We start from the raw sequence: 19,702 nt of genomic DNA, 5'->3' as shown, positions 1-19,702 counted from the left end.
TCACTCCCTCATCTTAAATCGTTGCTGACACTGTGTTAATTGTCTGTTTGACCCAGGAGCAGCCAGTGTTGACATTTAACTCAGATTAGTGCTGGTTTACATAATGGCTAAGAAAGTGTGGTTATGTATGGCCAAGAATCTCACACACACACATGCACAGTGTGCCAGAAGGTGGTTAAGAGTACCAGAGTTGGCAGGCTCAGGTGACACACTGTGTCCAATCACAGAAGTGGAAGCTGAGTTGTGAAGGTGGGGCTAAAATATATGAGGCTGTAGCTGTGAGCTCAAAGCACTTTAACCTTTGACATAGTGCTGTCTCTGGCTCTATGACACTTTGACCTTTTGACACAGCTTTTTCCTGCAGTACAAAGCAACAAATACCTCCATACCATTGCAGTGTTAGTAAAGGGTGTGTGTTTTGTTAAGAACACAAAGTACAGGAACACAGCAATGTGAAAATGACCCAGTTCTTATATTTGAGTTGAGATATGTGCTGTAGCTGGGTGATGAAATACACTTGCAATAGCATGTAGACCCACCCTTTTCTGTACTGCCTGGCTACATAAACCATATTCACTCCACCAATCACAACTGCTGGAGCTTGGACAGCTACAACCAATTAGGAAGACTCTCCAGAATCAACTGGACCAATCAAAGAATTCTGCATCTGAATTTCCTTTCAGTCTTCATTATCCACATTTACAACATTAAAATCGTTTATACATTAATCTAACTGCCTTAAAGGCCTTACAGTGTTCTTAAAATGGTTGATTGAACAATTTGGCATGCACATATCTTTCATTGTCAGATTTACATAAATGTAGATATGGGACTTCACCTACACACCCTCAAAAGTCAGAGGATTGAGAAAAAGGAGGGAAAGAGATTCCATGCATGGTTGCTGACAGTGATTAATTGTTCCCACATGTTGCTGACGGACAAAAAGGCCTCTGTGTTCCAGCCTGCAGCTGGTGCGTAAACACGCACACAGGCTTGCCTCACAAAGCAAGTCGGGCTACTTCCAATGAGTTGTCTTCAAAAGTGTAACATTGGTGAGCCTGGATAACCGGTTTTCTTTTTTCAGTTGAGCCTGCATTTCTTTTCTTTTCTGTTTTTTAGAACAAAGTAGTTGTGCGTTTATTATTGATGAGCCTAAAATTTTGCCTTATAGTTAGCTCTAAAGGTGAAAATTTACTTCAGTTAACTATTTTGACTAAAACAGTGGTTCAATATTATGACACAGACTCATTTTTTGTTGTTTCCTCCTATATATTGGAGTCTACTGATACAATTAAACTTTCAAATCAAATATTTATAAAGCACTTTTCATATATAAGTCACACAAACTGCTTTACATAATAAAATGCACACAAAAACAATGTTTGTAAATGGGAAAGAATAAATAAGCTATTAAAATCTACACCTACTCTTTCTCTCTCTCTCACACACACACACACACACACACACACACACACACACACACACACACACCCAAAGTACTCCCTTTTGAAAAAAAATATTTTATAAATTTATAACAACACAATTATGCATAATTTTAGGCCTAAAGAGAATTTGAACCAATGAGGTGATGAAAACTTGAAAACCTTAGTGCTGTCCAGCAAATCAGACTGAATTTCCTGAAATTTTGAGTAAAACTATTATAATCAAAGTGGAAGGCACACAATGTACAGAGGTCTCCAACTTGTTTATTAAAGTTTGTTCAGAACTGTTTATTTATGTTTGCATGTATGTATATATTTATTTTTATATATTTTTTATTTTTATTTGTTTATTTATTCATTTTGTCAAAATGCCCAGAACAATTCAAAAACTAGATGCAAGAGCCAAATTGGATCTTGTTCTATGTCGATGGAAAAGGATAAATAGAGGCTACAGAATCTGCCAAGTCCTCTAAACTTCATTTATTAACACGAATTGCTGTTTTTTCCTAATCCAAAGTCTTGTCACATCTTGGTTACTAGGCAACCAGTTTCCCTATTTCTAGTCTTTATGTTCAGTTAAGCTAACCATCTGTTGGATCATACTTAACCAACAGATGGGAGAATGATATCTAATTTATACAAATATACATTTCAAATGTATATTTCATAATCATAATAAGCCTGTAAACCGATTTGTGTGTGAGTGGTGCGAGTCTGGCAGCTTAATGCTTATATGGAAAAGAAAACGGGAAGTTCCAAAATAGAAGACTGAAGGGAAAATTAGATTATGGGAGAAATAAGCTTAAAGAAAATCTCCAATCTGTCATTCCTATGTGGAAGTTTTCTAGGATGAGCTGTGTTAGCTTGTGTGCGTGAAAGTGTGTTATTAAGCTCCTGTGGCTGCATAGTAGGAGCTATGAATCAGAGCTGCTGTCCCAGTGGGTTGTTTTTATTAATGGGCTTTGGGAATACCCAAGAGAAGCTACAGGAGTAAGCATACAGTATCCCACTCACACTATGATGTGGCATTTAAATACAAAATCGCTTACAGTACACGCAATACTGAATTAAAAAGCATCAAATAGTTGTATTTTTCCAGGCAGATTTGAAGCAATGAATATAAAGCAATGACTCAGTCAGATATTAAAGTAGAAGAACAAGAACAAAAGTAAATAGTGTGCAAAGGATTCCAAGAAAAAGCTGCATTGCGGTATTTAGCCCATCTGTTAAATCTGTGTGATCTATGAAAAGAAGATCCAGTTGTACGGGACAAGAGAGGTTTAAAATTGAAAATTACACACTATATGAATATGAGTCCATTCTTGTTTATTTACCAGGACTTTAAAGTACTCATAGAAAGTTAGATAATATGATAGGGTGTGTCATTAAATACAGTTAGGATAATGGCAAGCAGCAGAGATGTTGTGATCTGCAGGAGCGACTGAATGTCTGCACGAGATCAACACCAAAGAAAATATATCATATAGTTTAAGGTCAGAATGACAAGTGGTGCTTAATCTCTGTATAGTTAGGTTGAATTTAGTTTTCTTTACTGTGCTCAAAGCTTTAAAAAAAAAAAAAAACCCTTGCGAATCTGAATTATCTGGAGTGACAGAGGTGATCAGTCCAAGGTTTATGAAGTAAGAAATGCTGGAGGATGTGCTACTACTAGTGCTACAGACTCTTCTTGACACATTTTATTGATATATAGTGCACATATTTTATTTTATTTTCATCAGCTAATCTCATTTTTCTCACCCTCTTTCTCACATTCACTCTCACTTTCACCAGGCATTACATTTTCTCTTTTTTTCCCATCGCAGTCTGTTCTTTGGGTGCAGGTGTCCTGTTTCCTTTTATTGTTACTCCATCACATGCAGGTTTATGAAATATTTCACTTGACATTTAAAGGATGCGAGTGGTAGTATGGCAAAGAGAAACATTAAACAAGTGGCTTTGCTAGAGGAGGAGGAGAGGTCAGGAATAGGGGGATGTAGGATGATGGGAGGTAAAAGGGATTGATGAGCTGGCAGGTGAGAGTTTACAGCAGTGGATAAAAGAAACTCACATTCCATTCAGTCCCTTTTCATTCATCCCCGTTTCCTTTTTCTCTCCCATCAAAGGCTACATTCTGCCATTATTTACATCTTCATGGCAGATAGAAACATTTAGCCCGTTTGTGTGTGTGTGTGTTTTTATAAAGTTTGGTAATCAAACAGTATTACGTCATGCCTCAAGAGATGCTGGCAGGGGATAAACACTGGTCTCCCTGGTATTTTCTTCTCATCTTACCTCATTGCCCAGAATACACACACATAGGCACATATACACACTTGAGAAAAGTGCATTCATAAACACACACACCATTCATGTTACTCCATTTTATGGATTTGCTAATGCACAATTGTGGTCACAATACAGTCCTGCAGAAACAGCTTTTGCAATACAATTCCAATCAATTCAACACAACTAGTGTGTGCACAAATACACACAAGTGTATACAGATACAGAGGGTCATTGGTTCAGTTTGGCCCTTAAGATCAAACTGTCTTGTTCTGCCAGCGTAGCATTCAGAAATGTAATTTAAGCCAGCTCTCCCTGCTCTCTGACTGAACTGCCATTGACCAGAATAACAATCCAGGCCTAATTGTCTTAAACTGTTGCCCAGAAATGACAGGACTGCATGGAAAACAATATTTTGATTCCCACAAAAACCTGAAAATGTTGGCCCTTGCCAGTTTGAACCCAGAAATCTGTTTCATTTTAGGGAGTTAAAATATACATAGTAGGGAAAACGGGAAAGAAGAAATGCTTGCATGTTGTGGATGGCGGTTGGGTTGTTTATATGGGAGGATATAGCATAGCCCTAGAGTCCCTTAGGGCCCATAAGAGCTATGTGTTTGTGAAATAACAGAAAGCACGGAAGAGGGAGGGGGTATGGAAAGAAAAGGAGACTAAGGCAAATCAACATGAATTCAACAAGGCCTTCAGTAGATTGTGGGGCACAAGAGGAGGAAACAAAATAAAAAAGGGGAATGTGTAATCAGTGCTAATGGCAAGTCTGAAAGCAAGTATCCACATAGATCAATGTGAAGTTTTGAGAATGTGTATGTATGTCCACATTGTCTCAGCAATTATGCATCATTATGTCATCCATAAAAGAACCATAAAATGGTGTCCACTCAATCAACCAGATGGCTTCAAGTGTGTTTGTGTGGGTGTACATGTGTGTTTTGTGTGTGAGAGAGAAGAGTTGTCCAGATGGACATGTATATGGGTATGACTGAGGAATGGAGTGAAACTGGATTTGCAAGTCTTAAATAACAGCTTAACCAGAGCTTTGATCATTCAATCCTTCAATTAACCAGAACTCATCATACTATGAAAAGCATAAACATGTTTTATGAATTCTTATTATTGTGCCAATCGTAACCCATCATAAAACAGAACAATAAAAATTATGAGGCAGTCCTTTGCTTCATAGCTTCATGTTACCATCTTTTCCTGACTTTAAACCCTTTGTTGTAACAACTCATTGCATTATGTAAAATGTACTACTACCACTAGGGTTATCACTTCAGTTTTGTGGTAACAGTTATTACAGTTTTCTGAAAATTCCTAACTGTAGATGGGTAATAGTTTATATTACAAACTTAAAAACCTGACTTTTTGCAATCTACCCTAACCCTAATCCAGACCTGTCTGTGTTAACATAAACCCCCCATTCCACATGATAAAATGCAGATGTTATACACTAAATTGCCCAAGAAACTTTTTGCAATCTGAGTGTCACAATAGCCACTGGTACCCAATCTTGTGCAGCAAAAATGCATTGCTATTTCTAACATTTGCAGGTCAAGTAAATAGTCTTTTAATGTCGAGCAGGAAACATTCATGTTCAAAATGGTCTAAAAAGATGCATGTACAGCCCAGACACCGATATGATTTAACTGCATTTTCAGTGCATCTTTGGTCCTCTCACATCTGTTTTTACAACTGTCGGCTTGTGATCAAACTATTCAACGCATGTGAATGTCAGGTGTCAACACGGTCTAAGAGTATGCAGCTATGCTGACAGCATGCTAATCCATCAAGTTAACATGTTCTTAAAACAAATTAAACATGTTTGAGAGGTATTATGTTTAACATTTTTACTTTCCTTGTTTAGTGTTTGCAAACAGAGGTCAGACTACATCTAAGTCAGATGAAAATTTTTTATTACAAATATGTCTGTATGTATATTTAAAAACATATGAATAGGATTTCATGATGGGCTTAATAAAAAAGAATGATGTTGCTAACAATGGCATCAAAGGTTTAAAACACAAATGTAATTTCATAATGTTATGAGAGTTAAATAATCACAAATGTCAGAAAGTTTTGGCCTCTGCTGATTTGTGTGTAATATCATCTAATTTCTTTGTAGCTACAATACTAAAAAGGGAAATAGGAGACAGACAACTATCTTGTAACTGTGTGTAAACAACAGGACAACAAGTAATTCAGCAGGGTTGTTGTGTTACAGTTTGAGATTTTAATGTATGCATACATCTGTGTGTTGTGAATAAAGCTCTTGATTATTAGTAGGGGCTGTCATGTGCACCATTTTCCCCACAATGAACCTTTTGGGCTTTCACAAGGAATCAGCTTAGAGCTGATCAATGCAAAGCAGCTAAGACTTGCACACAAACACACATGATCTGATATACAGAGGCTCTTTGTGTGTGTCATTTATAATCGAAGAGATCTTTGATTATAGACCACTCTCTCTCTTTTCTCTTTTATACCCACTACACAAAAGCTACAGCAGGAACAATGCAGACATCAGCGCTAAGTGTCGCTCCACTTTAATATGTGCATGTTTGTATTTAAAGGATGAGTAGTTGAAGCAATGTTTTTTTTGTTTTTGTTTTTTTGTTTTTTTGGTTTTTTTTTTGTTTTTTTTTTGTTTTGTAGTGACAGACAGGGATTGTTTACATTTTTACAAAAGCAGTGATGAATTTTGGATCTATGTTTATGGATCCAATGAGGATATTTATTGGTTGTTGTTTTGGCAAAATGAGATTTGATAATTTGAAAATTATTTTCTACACATCACTCAAAGTTTCTTGGTCTGTTTTGTGTTACAGAACTCCATCCGGCACAACCTTTCCCTCCACAGTCGCTTCATCCGTGTCCAAAATGAGGGAACAGGAAAGAGTTCCTGGTGGATGATCAACCCAGAGGGAGGAAAGGGAGGAAAGGCTCCAAGACGTCGGGCAGTTTCCATGGACAACAGCAACAAGTACACCAAGTCAGCCCGTGGCCGTGCTGCCAAGAAGAAGGCTGCCCTGCAGGCTGCAGCTGCTGCAGCTGGTGAAGGTGGTGCAGACAGTCCTTCAGGTCTCTCTAAGTGGCCTGGGAGCCCAACATCACGCAGCAGCGAGGAGCTGGATGCCTGGACAGACTTCCGCTCTCGCACTAACTCCAACGCCAGCACGCTTAGTGGTCGTCTCTCACCCATTTTGGCCAACCCCGAGTTGGATGAGGTGCCCGATGATGAGCCTCCTCTCTCACCCATGCTTTACTCCAGTCCTGGAAGAGCACTGTCCCCTGGGAACACCTTGACCAATGGAAAAGCTGCACCCACTGAACTGCCCCGCCTGGCAGATCTGACAGGTACCATGAACCTGAATGATGGAATCACAGATGATATGATGGATGATTTGCTGGTACCAACAACCTCCAGCCAGACCCCACAAAATGGGTCCTCAGGGTTCAGTTTTGGGTCCAAACCCAATGGCATAGGCTCACCTTCCTCCACCTCCTCGCCATCCTCCAACTCTTCCTCTAATGGTGGAAGTAATGGCTACAGTAACTCTATCTTCAGCCCCCACACAACAGGCTCCTCTCTTCGTCCGTCCCCCATGCAGACCATCCAGGAGAATAAGCAAACATCCTTCTCCACCATCAGCATGTCTCACTTCGGCAGCCAAACACTACAAGACCTGCTCAACTCTGACAGTCATAGTGATGTCATGATGACCCAGTCTGACCCACTGATGTCTCAGGCAAGCGCAGCTGCCATTATTTCCCAAAATTCTCACCGTGGTCTGATGCTTCGTAATGATCCCGTAATGACTTTTGGGACCACTGGAGGACTACAGGTCAACCAAAGGGATTTACTGCACAGTAACAACCACAACCAGAGCTCCCTAAGATCTTTGAATGGGGGCCTAAACCTAGTCAATGAGGCTAACACTCTGGCTAATGCCAAACACCAGCTCCTGCTCTCGCCACTAGGAGGAAATGGGTCTTCCTCCATGCAGATCGACCCCTCTATCTTTCTGAATGGGACAGTTAGCAGCAGTGGAGGGGTTTGTCAGGATCGCTTTCCTACAGATCTGGACCTGGACATGTTCAATGGCAGCCTGGAGTGTGACATGGACTCCATCATCAAGAATGAGCTGATGGATGCAGATGGCCTGGATTTTAACTTTGACTCCCTGGTCAACATGAATGGAGTTGGCAACTTCACAAGCACCAAGCAGACCTCTCAGAGCTGGGTACCTGGCTGAGAAGGGAGGAAAAAGCAGGTGTGTGTGTCTGGCTTTTGGTTTGAAAATGACACAATTCATAACAAATTTGAGCAAAGGTAGGCATATTTGGATGTATTCATTCAGGAATTTACTGATCAAACTATACCCCCTCATTTCCAACAGTAGTAAACGTTTTCTTTCTCCTTTCTGTCAACACATCTAGTTTCATGGTAAGGCCCTTTCATTTGCTTTTTCACACTGCGGTCACACATTGTTAGGGCAATAAAGAAGTCATCATTAAGCTTTAGGAATTCACACAGACGAAACAGAAGAAGCTCAGCGCCTCATCATTGTGTTTACACAGCAAAGCACACTAACAGATTCAGCTGAATGATATAGTGTCAGTGGTAAGAGCTGTACCATCACAGTCTCTGATGCCAGTTTATCAACTTTGACCTTCTATCCCAATAATGACACTGCCTTGAAACAGGCTACACAAACAAAGGCTATTGACCTTAAAAATGCTTAGCAGCCCTGGATAAAAATACTTTTAGAAATATTTATTATTCCAAACATTACTTTCATAAGTTATCCATTGTCTTCTGAGTAATTCTTTGGAATTACATGAGCACATGTGACTTTACCGTTCTTATTGTGATATCTCCAAAAGTGCATACTTTGTTAAAATGAACTTCTAATTAAGCATCTGCACCACATAAAAAGCAACAGTATTTGTTAAATTTCTATAAAGTGACAGTTTTAGTAAAATTAAAAACTAGCTGTTGCTGTTTGAAGCTGTGACATGATTTTCCTCTGCAAAATGGCTCATGTTATGAAGCTATGCTCAGCTAGCAGGTGCTTTCTTGTTTAGAGTTGGGTATTTTTGAAGCTGATAGACTCCCATACACAATTTGCATTTTATTACGATGTTGTTTATGACCCACTCATTCTAATTGAAGGTTTCATGATATAGAGGCTGTTCAAGTGCACGTTAGAATTCTAAATAAAGTAATTGCAGTACTTAGACAAAATTTGGCATTGATTACATACCTAAATATCAGGGTGGAAGCCAGAACTGTATAAATGATTTGATGACATTTTGATGATGGTGGATTTCTATTTGAAATGTTTGACTTTGGACCAACACATGGGAAGATTTCTTTTTCTTTTCTTTTCTTTTAAGCCCAGTGTTAATATTGAAATATATTGTTTTTTATCTCTCCAGGTCTGACCTGTGTGGTGCATCAGACGGTCAGACACACAACATCCTTTTTGCCAAACCTGCCATCAGCACAATGTAAAATACAAATCCTGTGTTTACAGAGAAGACTTCCTCTTGCGAGCTTTACTTTCACTCCCACACTGGTGAATCATGAACGATCCAACAGAGTCTAGAGATGCTGCACATCAGCCCTCAAAGCCTCATGTGAAACAACACAAAACAGCTGTGTTAAACAATCACAACAAACTCACTCGAATCTTAGAATTATGCAATTTTTCTTTGACGCTCTGTCTGTCAATATCAAAGAGGCACTGTTTATTAGAAAGGGTCAAAGAAGATTGAGGTGCAGTTGTTCCCACTGAAGGCACAAAAAGGACAAAAATCAAGAAGTGATGTGTAAATCTGATCCAGTGGTTTCATGGGATGTGTTACCTTGGAGGAAAAAATCCCTTTGTTCTTTGTGATTTTAAATGTTCAGTGTTTCTTGTTTGGGTTTTCTGTTTTATCATAATTGTTTCTGGATCATATGTGTCTGTACAATAAGAATTGTTGTATTGGTGAAATGAAGATGTAGAAATGGAGGGTCTTACTCACTGAGTGGCCATGCATACAGTTCTTGCATACACACATAGAGACAAACTGACACTTTACAAAACCACAGAAACCTTAGAAGTTAAAATTCCTCAATTTAATGCCATGCACTTACTGTTTTGCTAATGTACACTGCTAGAATTTGAATTAACTGCAGCATACTGAGGGCTATATCATAATTAGTTGCATACTGCATCATATGATTTATCATTTTTGTACATGTTACAAGTAAACAAAAAGAAGGAGAAGAAAAGATCTTGTCTTTTTTTTCAGTTTTCATAGCTTCTGGTGCATTCTGTTGCAGTCGTTTATCACAGCATATGATGTAGCCAAAAAGAATACCTGTGTTCTAGGGTTGTGAACATTTCCACACCACTACAGGTGCTATTTAAACAGTGTTGAACCCTGTCCTAAGAGCAAGATGTGCATTGTAATTGTTCTGCTTTTACCTAGGACCTGCAGAAGTGGAGAGCTGCAGCCACAAGTAGCACGATGAGGTTGAAGAAGGCAGGGGGAGCAGGGTTTTAGGCTCATTCCTCTGGAAGCCATTTGTTCCTTGAGTAAAACAATAAGCTATTTCTGTATATTGCCAAATTACTTGAAACAAACAGTAGGATATGCTGGCAGCCAAATCACTCATGCACACATATATATTACACACAGATATAAAAATATAATAGCAGGGATCTGTTAGGCTCTTCTTGTCATGAGCTTGTGGGACTTGTTATGCATATACAGAATCACTCAGGGGGGAAAGGGAGGCTTCCCGTCTAAAAAGAACATCAAATCGTATTTGAATGGTATTACATATAAAATTTCTTAAAAATAAAACCTAATACTTTGTGCTTGTGAACTTGTAACCTGTGAACTTTTGGCTGTCAAGATGAAGAGGAGGAAGATGATAAACATCAGGATTATTGCTTTACGCATGTCTGTTATTTTTGGTTTTGCTGTCAGTTATTCTTTTTTTCCGCTTGTTGAACTCGTGACACATACACACACGCACCCACAGACATCCCCTCATGGACACGCCTGGTGCTCCTGCAGGTAACTCTTCCTGTATCTCCCAACTTATATATTAATGTGTGTATGTGTTTTATCTACCGAGTTAATTTCAGTTTAAATAATCTCACAAGGTTGTGTAATCCCTTGTGGTGCATACAGCACAGCTGACTGTATGCATGTATGTATTTATGCATTATGAATTGTGTGAAAATGCATATATACTCACTGTATGTCTTTATATACTCATGTAGTACTTGACCCTTGGATTTTGTGATACCTCGGAAGTTGAAGAAACATTGAACAACGTTACATGCCAGGTCGGAGGGAACACTGTTACCAGTGATTTTGAAAATGGTGGATAAGCACCATTGTTGTAGCATCTGGAAACCCTGGTACCGCTTGCCTGTTTTGGAGATAGTGACATGAAGTGTATTCCCTGCTGTGTAAAATAGTGTACAGATTTGTGTATATCATTTTGACGCCAAGGCAGAGAAGTGAGAGTGCATGGTTGGCTAGAATGAGCTACTGCGCTGTCTGAGGTTTAGTGCATGAGCTCATGCCCCCCTTTGACCCTTCCAATGGTTCCGTCCCTTGATAGAAATTGTAATACAGAGAGAGCAACTCTACATTTTCAGCACTCAAAAACACATTCTCTTCTTTTTATTTTTTACCAGGGTTTACAGAGGAGTTCCTAAACCATCCACCCATTTTAATGGGTTTATTATAAGTGTGTGTGCATAGATGTAGACACATGCAGAGCCTTCTCTAGCGGATGTTTGATGTGCAAGTCCCAGTGCTCTTGATGACTGGCTGGTTAGACATTTGATGTGATAGAAGTGTCATCTGACATGAAGCTGGAATGTCCAACACCTCATTACATCTAAAATTTCCAGAACACTATCTATCATGTGTTTTGACAGGGAGGATCCTGAGCCATCACCTGACCTTCTAAACATTGGAAATCATCTACACTGATTGTACTAAATATTGCTTTAATTTCACTCTAGTTATCCTGTGAAGATGACTGACAAGGTGAATCTGGGGAGCGCTGTAATCCTCTCTGTTAAAAGACGGGTTATTTATCCCTGATAAACTGCAAATCTCATTTGAAGAGATAATGTTCCTGACATTTTGTACATTCGGTGTAAAGTGTTTTAGCTCTTTTGGCAGATAGATTACACTAAGTCACAGTGGAGCTCGCCTTCCATGCAAACCACTCAATGAAACAGCTTCATACAAGCACAGCTGATCTCCTCTTACACCCAACACACACCCTTCACATCACATGCTGGTTTAAAGCTGAGGAAAGAGAGAGAGAAAAAAAAATAGACATACCACTAGATACCTTAATGACCTCTTGGGTGTTTTCTTTTATAATCTTTCTTGTTAAGAACCTCAAGCCAGCTCTTCTTCATATACTCCATGAACTTTTCCCTTTTATTAATCTCGCTTCTCTCAACTCAATGTTAGTGGGTATTTTTCCCTTGTATTCCATTTTGAATTGTAATCTAGTTTGTATAAGAAATGGTGCGCATGTAAATAAAGCTTGGTGAGGCTCCACACTTGTGTCCTTGTCATAATTGTACAGAACAGTGGAATGAAAAAATTGGCATCATCGGGGTGTTTCCAAAAACCAAAAAACCTTAAGTTCTGCTCAAGTTCCAAGAAGTCCTCTTTCACAGTGTTTGTTTTGTATGAGGCTGCCTTAAATGAGAGCAGACATAACGCGACCCTCTGATATCTGACACTGGGCTGGGTACTTTTCCTGGTTGTTGCGAAATGTACTGTAAAGCCAAGAGAGGGGGGTCAAATACAGAGTGTTGCATGTCTGAAATCTCCCCTAGGCCTCCAAGGCACATACTGACACATAACACGCTATGAAAGTCTAATCCCTCCGTCTTGCTTTCCCTCATATGGGCCACATTTTTCTCTTCTCACATCAAGTCTTATATCAGAAAAAAGTTACCACAGATTAACAAAAGTACATAAGTACAGATGTACATCAGTGGAAAACCTTTAAAACATTTACAGAAACAAGTATTTTATCCTCTCAATACTGTTATGCTTTTCGTTCATGCTACAAAAAACAAAAGAAAAGAAAAATGATTAGTTAGGTTCATTGTTGGAGCATTTTAGTGCATTTTGGCATTCTCCTTGACTTTTTCAGTTAAAAGCCAAGAGGTGACCTAGTTGTCACAATATTTTCCTAACTTTTGTGTAAATTCTTTCAAAATGTGGAGCTGTAACAGGATACATATCGACTAGGATGTGTTATTGAAGCATTATAATTGTTAAAAGGATTGAAGCTTTACAATCAAATAGTTCTGATGCAGGTGTCATTTTGGGACCATTTTGGAAATTTCGCATCATCACAAAGCCAAAGATTTTCACAGAGGAGAACCAGGATGTTAAATGGATGTTGCTGTACATGGGTTAAAATTTAAAATAAAGCTGAATGACTTTATACTTACACTTCTTACATATTTGTCACTGTTTGCTGATGGATTTTAAGGAAATCATTTTTATATATAATAAATGTTTGGGCTGATCAGTTAAATAGAATCAGGGCAATAAGTGATAAGTCAATGATGAGGAGAATTAAATGCCAAACATTATGTCAGACTAGAACCATCCAAGTGTTTAAAGCAGGGTTGTCCTGTTAAGCAAATAATGCAGTAGCTACAGGTGTCAGAGCTAATTTGTGCTCATTTACAACTTTACATAAAACCTTTGTAAATTACATAATCATAAACATTGAAAAATCAAGACGCATCCAATCATTGTATATCATTGGATGATTGATCTAAGCAATGATTAAAAAGCTAAAGGTGTAAAAAAAAAAAAAAGCACAACTTTGACTGATCAATCAAATATTCTCCCAGCATCTGAGTGAATTTCTTTAGCTCTGTAAATGTAGCTTTTTATTCTGTACTCAAAAATACAAAAGATCTTCAAACAAACAGAAAGTGTTCTCAGTTTTTTTTTTAGTTGTTTTCAGGCATTTTTGCAGAGAATTTTATGGAGGATAAAGTAATGGGCCAAAGGGGAAAAAAAACAACAACTGTAAAGCTCTGTCTTCACTGCAAACTTCAAAAAACTCAAACAAGTTTTATGACTGAGAACGCAACCTTCTCACGGCATCACTTACTAAAGCCACATTTTGATGGCAGCGCCCAGTCAGCTGATCATCGGACAAACATGTCTGTTCTGGCTGCAGTCACACCAGTCTACACGAGGTCAGTGAGGTTACTGAATGGCTGAAAACAACTTTATAGTCTATAGAATACAACATATACTTATATACTTTTTAGTTTTCAACAGATCATTAAATGTGTTTTTGAAGTTTTCATTTTCACTTCATGTTGACAAGATTTAGATATTTACTTATTATATTTAAAAGGCAGCCTGCAACCAAATATATGTGTGACCTGGGGGGTTGTTTGTTGTGACACAGGCTGGTTTTATGTCATGTCAAAACTAAATGACTGTCTCTATGTTGGCACATCATCCACACTTCCACCCACATTTCCAGGGTTTGTATCTATAAATGTCTTTTGTTTCAGAGAAAACCTTGAACTTGTTTTCTCTGTGCAAACTGTTTGTCATCAGAAATCAGCTCTTGATGATTCATTTGAATATATGACCAGGTATCCATGTAATGGCAATAAACTGTGTACTGTACGTATCGTGTTACAAGTGTTTTCATGTTTGCTTTTGTATGTACATTTAGATGGTGTCTGACACATGGGTGGTGCTTTTAAACAAATGTGTGGTTAAATTACTGTCTGTGTCACATTAGGGTGAAACTCTACCAGTGAGGGAGTAGCTCTTTCTCATCCTCTGGGTGCCACGTGACACATGTGCCATAATCACGTGTACCTTTGTGTTTATTTGTTGTTCATAATGTATGGCCTGGCTGATCATGATCTGCTAAGATCTGGTTGATAACTTGTTTTTCAGAGGTGTTGGGACAATCCTACATCATTTAAATCAAATTTCAGATATTAACAGTGATTCAAAGGTCTGGAATTGTAGACTAAGTAGTGTGTTATATAATGTTTCTGTTGCCACCCATTGTAAACCAAGATTATGAGTCATAGTTTCATTCAACATGACATTAGCCAGACCACAAAACCTGCTATCACTTGACAAAAGAAGTCATAGATCACAGTGTTGTGAGCTTTGTGTTTATCATAGATCTATTTATATTTCTAAATACAATCTCCTTGTCAATGAAGGCAGATTTTGTTTCATTTTCAGAAAACTTCCCCAAATTTGTCAAGTCACAGCTCTAACACAAAGATAACTAGAGTTATCAGGTAAAGCAGCTTTACTGTATTGAACATTTCTTGTCCGAAACAACTCAAAGTGCTTTACATGAGACATTAAAAGCATTACAACAAGGTGCAAAATAAACATTAAATAGGAACATTAAAAAACTACAAAGAACAAAAATTAAATAGAAACAGAAAAGGCTAAAAGAGAGAAAAAAACACAACAAAATACACACAGTGAAGAACGTATAATACAAAGAGACTTCAACAGGAAATACCTTGTCATAATAGGTATTTGATTATCACAGTAATCATCATCATCATCAACACCATCATCATCACTGCAGCTCATTATAGAAACAATATGATATGTAAAATATTTAGAAAATCTCAAGATTTGAATGGTCATTTAAGGCTTATTATAAGATTTTTACATTTATGTACTAACCAGTTAAGCTCCAAACATAATGATATCTGAAGTAATGTGACTTTGGTAAGTTATGATCTTCACAAATAAATTTAAATGGTCCAAAGCCACCACAAGTAAAGACATCTTGAAAGTATACCAGACCACTTCATCCGTTAACATTATTGGAGAGAAGCTGCATTTTTTGTCAGGTTAAAAGGATTTCTGAACTGGCTCAAGATCTTTATTGAATTTCGCACTTCAGAATTTGAATTCAGTTCAGTTCCTTTAATATCTAATGGGAAAGGGGCACCCATCAGATATGGAACTGAGTAGCTCTAAGTTCCATATCAGCACAGACTGGTTCTACCTTATCTTACATGGTGATCTAATATATCTACTTAACCATGTTGGCTGCCCAGTAGTAAAATAAAAAATTAGGTAACCCTAAACCACCCTCGGATTTACCTTTCTCCAGGCTTATCTTCATGATACATGCAGGTTTTTATTCAATATGAACGAACTGATGATGTGATCCAGCTGGGCAAAATAAGATTTCAGGAGAAAAAGGGAGATAAAGAAACCTGAGCATTAATATAATCTTCGCTGCGTTTATCCATCCTGCCAAGAAAAATGGATGTTTTGACCATCTATCCAAGTCAGTTTTGCAGTTTTGGTACAGTCTAATATAGACCTGTGGTGACATATATAGAGTAGAATAATATTGATTAAATTAGTCATTAATGACTTGAGGGCTTGTGATTAATAAAAAAAAAAAAAGTTTTATTTGGCAAAAATCTTTGTACTGTGTTTGATTTTGATCATAATCATGGATAATTATTAAAGGCAAAATTATGAAATGATAGTGAAATTTCAAGCACAAAGTATTGGTATCAGTAATGGTAATGGTATCAGTATCAGTATCAGTATCAGTTTCAGCATCGATACGAATCGATACCAAAATTTGCAGTATTGCCAGCTCTAGTAAGTACGAAGAAAGTTAGTAGACGCTGCAGCTGATGAGAGAGTGTTTGACCCTAGTCTTGATCTGTCTAGCTGGGCGTTAAGGACACAACTGAAGTCCCCACCAAGTACTAGTTTGTATAAATTAAGGTCTTGGAGAGTTGAGGGAAAAATAAGAAAAAAATGTTTGTACCATAATGTTAGTCAATATTCAGTATTGCCCACTACCACAATGTATCGACTGATATTACCTCAGTGTTCAAAAACAGTCCCCCTCTTAATTAAAATTGCTGTTCACCCAGCCTTGTGGTTACAACATGAATAAAACATTTGTCCATTCCACTTACAACTTAATCTTTTGTGAGAATTAATATTTAAATGTGTCTTCTGTAAAAAATATTACATCAAGTTTTATTGATTTCAGATATTCTAAAAATTTTACCCTACTTGACCAAATCATTCAACCCTTTGACGTTCCAGCTAAAGAACAAAATTTCTCCTCGTTGATTATTTACATTGTACAAAATCATAATGCAGCTAGTTGAATTTCTCCTGCATGTTGGCTATATCGAAGTACTTCTGTGCATGTTTGAGTCAAACCACAAGCCAGAAATTGAGAAAATAAATAAAAGAAAACAACTTTTTAATGTGATCAGATTGCACATCCAACCATGTATGAACCAGAAAAACAGGGTTATGCATCAGTAACTTAGCAATTTAAACAAACAAAGAAGAAATGACGGCCTGGCTACACAGAAGACCTACAGGGGCCTCAGATTCCACTGCTATTATTCATAATGGCAAGTTGCCAACAGGTTAGGTCTGACAAAACAAGCTGAATCTATCTATCTATCTATCTATCTATCTATCTATCTATCTATCTATCTATCTATCTATCTATCTATCTATCTATCTATCTATCTATCTATCTATCTATCTATCTATCTATCTATCTATCTATCTATCTATCTATCTATCTATCTATCCTCATCCTGCAAACAAGTGGAAACACATGATGCCATTGACCCACGCACTGACTTGCTAATGAGGAGTGAGTCATCATGTGGTGTGGGGGTTCAAAGTGTAAACAAGAAGGAGATGTGATGGAGATGCTGAGATATAGTCATTAGTGAGCTTCTCGTCTCCCAGAACTGACACTGCCCTATTGATGGATGTGGTTGGGCTTCTCCCAGTCTTCATCTCTACACTTTATCTGAACTGCTACTCCACACAAACATGCACAAACACACATGTAGATTGATGCAGGCCGCACGGTGATGGAGGCACGACAGGGGGTGAGACCTGAGAACTGAGCAGTCGTAAATGATACTTCTGTGTGTGTATGTGAGAAAGTGTGCATGCGCACACTAAGTGCTGCAGAGGAATGATGTCATCTTTGTAATGGCACACTGGCACATAGCTGTTGAGCATTGTCCTGCAGCACCTTCATTCACAGGCAGTGATCAGCATCATCAAGGCAGATTATAGCGCAGACTTACAGCCTGTTGTGGGAAGACTGATCTCTTCAAACTGCATAGCCCATTTGTAATTACAGATTCAGACAAACACAAAGGACATGTACCAGCAGACATAAAAAAAAAAACCAAATCCTCCTCATCACCATCAGGGTCTGACAGATACTGATCCATGAAGTAAATTTATACATTTAACGACAATCTATTGAAGTCTTTCTCTTTCTTTTCATTTAATATTTACAGTATGTGCACACATCACAAGTACAAACATGAGAGTATGTGAAAAGTCACAGAGAGAGGTGAGGTGTAATAAAATGACAGAAATAGAGATATGAGAGGAAGTGATAAGAACTGTAAAGGTTGGCAGGGAGGAGAATCAGAGATGGCAGGGTGCTGGAATTTCCATATTCTGATATGATAACATCTACTGCTGATAGTCCGTTATGTACAGTATTATTAGGTGACATTCTGCTTTACTCTTGTGTTGGCCTGATATCACAACCCTTTGCTTACACAAAAATGATATGCAGTTAAGATTTATGATGACACCTCGGTCTGCGATGCAATCACCTCCTTTTTCTCATCTTTACTGGATTTCTGACTTGTATTTCTGCTGAGTTTAGAATACGTGTTGCCTGCTGAACCATCCTCACATCAGTTAGGAAACATCTCTGATGAAGACTGTGAGAAAAATAGACATTAGCCCTACATAAAACAACACAGTGAATTATTTGATCAAGCTGGTTCCATTACCTACATGAAGGCTTCAAAGATAGAAGTTACAAACGTGAAAATCTTCAAAAATGGTGTTTCAATGTGAGGTTATTTTTTTGTGTCTTTTTGTGTTTTATTCCAGCTGCTAACCATGATAAATTAAACTAAAAGAAAAGTTTTGTGATATCAGAAGTGTGACCAGTAAAGGGAAACTCAAAATGTTTTCATTTTTTCAAAAGTACCACCCATCTTAAGTAAACTATACTACCAGCCAAAAACACCTCAATTGTTCTTGTCTTCAAGTCCAGTAGATAGTTTGAAATAGTATAAATGTAAGTTCCCCCTGCAGACTACAAACTACAGACCAAAACTACAGACAAAGGCCTTTTTAAGGGAAAAAAAACTTAATGCTGTTTTGCAACAATTGAGATCGATTTAACCTTGAAAGTTTGTGTTAACAATTCATTGGCAAGCAAGTGTATTTGTATAGTGCATTTCATGTACAAGATAATTCAAAATGCTTTACATAAAACATTAAAAGCATTACACTAAGGTGCAGGAAACAATAAAAAAGTGCATTAATAACAAACTTTTAAAAAAAATAAAATAAATAAAAACAGAAAAGATACAGGAAATCTCCTATCAATAATAATTTTTTTAATAAAACACACAGCATGAATAACACACTGGATCTTTAATGAACACTTAAATCTTACTAGTGTTAGTCTCAAATCATTTCAGTAACTCTGAATAGCTTTACCTTTTTAAAAGCACCACTAACTTGTGTTGTATTGCTCTGAGGCCCTCAGTGGTTCACCTGTGTTGGCACAACTTGGACGTGAACCCAGGTTCTCCAACCCAAGCCCACCTATGTGTCATCAGTTTTACACTGATTGAATTCTGTTGTCCATGTCAATAAAATCTACAGATCCCAGCAGCTTTGTGAAGCTCACAGTTATCAAAGAGACCTGCTGAGAGTGAAGAGAAGAAATTCAAGTTAATAACAGCAATATTGTCATGGATTCATACATGGAAAATAAAAAGCAGAGAGATGAAAAGCGAAGGAAGTGCTCTGTGCATCATGGGACGTCC

The 19,702-nt window shown here is 37.8% G+C and overlaps 1 protein-coding gene across 1 annotated transcript in view; it reads left to right on the top strand.

Annotated features, from left to right (window-relative positions):
• foxo3b (forkhead box O3b) overlaps positions 1-12,338 on the top strand; it is a 43,848-nt gene extending 31,510 nt beyond the window's left edge. The window contains exons 3-4 of the mRNA XM_041975322.1: positions 6,572-8,017; positions 9,186-12,338. Coding sequence (XP_041831256.1) covers positions 6,572-7,999 — 1,428 coding nt within the window. The 3' untranslated portion in view covers positions 8,000-8,017; positions 9,186-12,338. The remainder of the gene's footprint in view (positions 1-6,571; positions 8,018-9,185) is intronic.
• Positions 12,339-19,702: the final 7,364 nt, after the last annotated feature.

The sequence above is a fragment of the Melanotaenia boesemani genome, chromosome 22, assembly GCF_017639745.1.
Source record: "Melanotaenia boesemani isolate fMelBoe1 chromosome 22, fMelBoe1.pri, whole genome shotgun sequence".
Lineage (NCBI taxonomy): Eukaryota > Metazoa > Chordata > Actinopteri > Atheriniformes > Melanotaeniidae > Melanotaenia > Melanotaenia boesemani.
The sequence above is the reverse complement of the archived record's forward strand: the minus strand, read 5'-3'. Positions and strand labels throughout refer to the sequence as shown.